The sequence below is a fragment of the Corapipo altera genome, unplaced genomic scaffold (genome assembly GCF_003945725.1).
Source record: "Corapipo altera isolate COAL_440 unplaced genomic scaffold, ASM394572v1 58041, whole genome shotgun sequence".
Classification (NCBI taxonomy): Eukaryota; Metazoa; Chordata; class Aves; order Passeriformes; family Pipridae; genus Corapipo; species Corapipo altera.
Genome location: NW_020885270.1, coordinates 23,021 through 25,134, shown reverse-complemented (window position 1 = coordinate 25,134; position 2,114 = coordinate 23,021). Strand labels below are relative to the sequence as shown.

At 64.9% G+C, this 2,114-nt stretch overlaps 1 protein-coding gene across 1 annotated transcript in view; it reads right to left on the bottom strand.

The window, feature by feature from the left end:
* Nucleotides 1-538: 538 nt before the first annotated feature.
* The window catches only part of LOC113940326 (translation initiation factor IF-2-like), a 3,127-nt gene continuing 1,551 nt past the window's right edge, over nt 539-2,114 (bottom strand). Inside the window, exons 3-4 of the mRNA XM_027631458.1 lie at nt 1,136-1,873; nt 539-699 (exon numbers count right to left, since the gene is read on the bottom strand). Of these exons, the coding sequence (XP_027487259.1) occupies nt 665-699; nt 1,136-1,873 (773 nt within the window). The 3' untranslated portion in view covers nt 539-664. The remainder of the gene's footprint in view (nt 700-1,135; nt 1,874-2,114) is intronic.

The following is a 2,114-nucleotide window of genomic DNA, read 5'->3' as shown; positions in this document are numbered from 1 at the left end:
CTGCAGGATCTTCATCTTGGCTCCAGCTCTGCGACTTTCCAGCTCCATCCGCACACTCCCAATCCCAGTCCCCCAGGAGCTCCTCCAGCCCCACAAACCCCATCCCAACTCCAAAGTCCAGATCCTTGCCCTAGAGTGATTTCAGCTCTTCCCCCCCAGTCCATGTTCCCACCCATCAATCCCTATTCCACAGACACACAGATGTTTCAGCGACGGTGCCAGTCCCTGTCTCAATCCTACAGTGATTTCTGCCGCAGTGCCACAGTCCCTATCCCTGCTCCACAGTCCCTTCCCGAGCACTGCTCTCCCTATCCCATAGCCAGACCCACAACCTTTATTTCTCTGCCAGCTCTGCTGTCAGCTCCCGGTAAAGCTGCTGCACGTTCCAATCCTAGCAGCTTTCTTTTGTTAAAGGTCTGAGTTTTCCACCCCAGCTCTCAAGCCCACATTCCAGGCCAGGCCTGACTATTTTTATCCCAGCTCCCTCCCTGCTGTACTTATGCCAGGTCCATGCTCCCTAATCCAGCCCCACTCTTTTTTTGCCCACAGTCCTACCGTCTTTATGTCTCCACCAGTTCTGCTGCCTGAGCTCCAGGTTCTCAGCTTTCTGCTGCCTCTGCCTCAGCTTTCTGCTGCCTCTGCCTCAGCTTTCTGCTGCCTCTGCCTAAATCTGCTGCTGGGTATCTCTGCAGCCCGGGGCTGTTGACAAGGTCACAAATCAGTCTTTGTCATTCACTTAAATATCTCTGTTCCCAACGGGAACAGCAACAAAACAACAGAATAAACAATCAAGTAGTCAAAGATGAAAATAAAATTAGAATAAAATTATAATAGAATGAAACATCTTTTATTACTTTTCTTTGTAACAATACTTTCAATACCAGCCCCACTGAGAGGTTGCATGCTAGTCCTTCTGGTCCGGGGGAGCACCCCTGAGCATGGGCTGCTCCCCCCCGAGCACTGACCAAAGCTGGCCGGCACAGCTGCCCGGGACACCGCCTGCCCAACGCCCTGCCTCGGCAGCTGCGGGGGACCGACCCCGGCTCCCCCTGGGATCGGCAGCCGAGGGGGTGCTGCCCCATGGCTCCCCACCGCTCCCTGGAGCGGCAGCCGCGAGGGTCCCAGCCTGGCTCACCGCCGCTCCTCGGCCCAGCGGCCGCGCCGATCCCGGGCCGGCTCCCGCCGCTCCAGCGCCGCCCCCAGCCCCGCCGCCGAACTGCCCCCAGGGGCCCCCCCCCACGCCATTTATAGCCCGCGGCCCGCACAGCCCCGCCCCCTCGTGCCAGCCCAGCCAATCCCAGCGTCCGGCAGCGTCCGGCCCGGCCAATCCCCGCCTGCCCGCTCCCGCCCTGCCCGTCCCAAGAATCCCGCTGTCCCCTCACGCCCCGCTCCCAGGGGCTGCTCCGCTTCCGCCCGCTCCCCGCCTCCCTCCCCTTCTCCCGGGAGAACTCCGGGACGGGACAGGACCGCGGGCCTCCCACCCGCCCTTTCAACAGCGCCTGCGGGCACCGCGGCAGCGCAGGCGCGGCTCCGCCGGACCCCGAAGCAAAGGCGCCGAGACCGGCGCCTGAGGGGAACGCGGGGGGCGAGGTGGAGAGGGGGGCGGCTCCGCGCCGCGGCTGAGCGAGCAGAGATTGCTCGACCGCGGCCCCATTGAAAGGGCCGCTCCCGCCCCCTCCCCGCCTCCCGGAAGAACTCCCAGACGGGACGTGAGCGCGGAGCTGTGCCACCCGCCCTCCCTGGTCCCAACAGGGCCCGTCGGGGGCTGCGGCAGCGCAGGCGCGGCTCCGGAAGCAAAGGCGCCGGCACCTACAGCGCCTGAGGGGAACGTGGGGAAGGGGGGCGGTGCCGCCCCGCGGCTGGGCGGGCACACCTTACGGGACTGCGGCCCCATTGAAAGGGCGGGCTACGATTGGACGGAGCGGAGAAAAGCGGGCTGGGAGTGGCGGGCCGGGATCGGACCTGCATGTCGGGAGCCAGAACCTCCCGGAGAGAGCGGCCCCTGTGCCCAAGACAAGCCGCGTGCCTGGAGCGGCAGCCGCGGGAGTCCCGCCCCAGCTCACCGCCGATCTCGCCCCGGCTCCCGCCGCTCCAGCGCCGCTCCCACCTCCGCC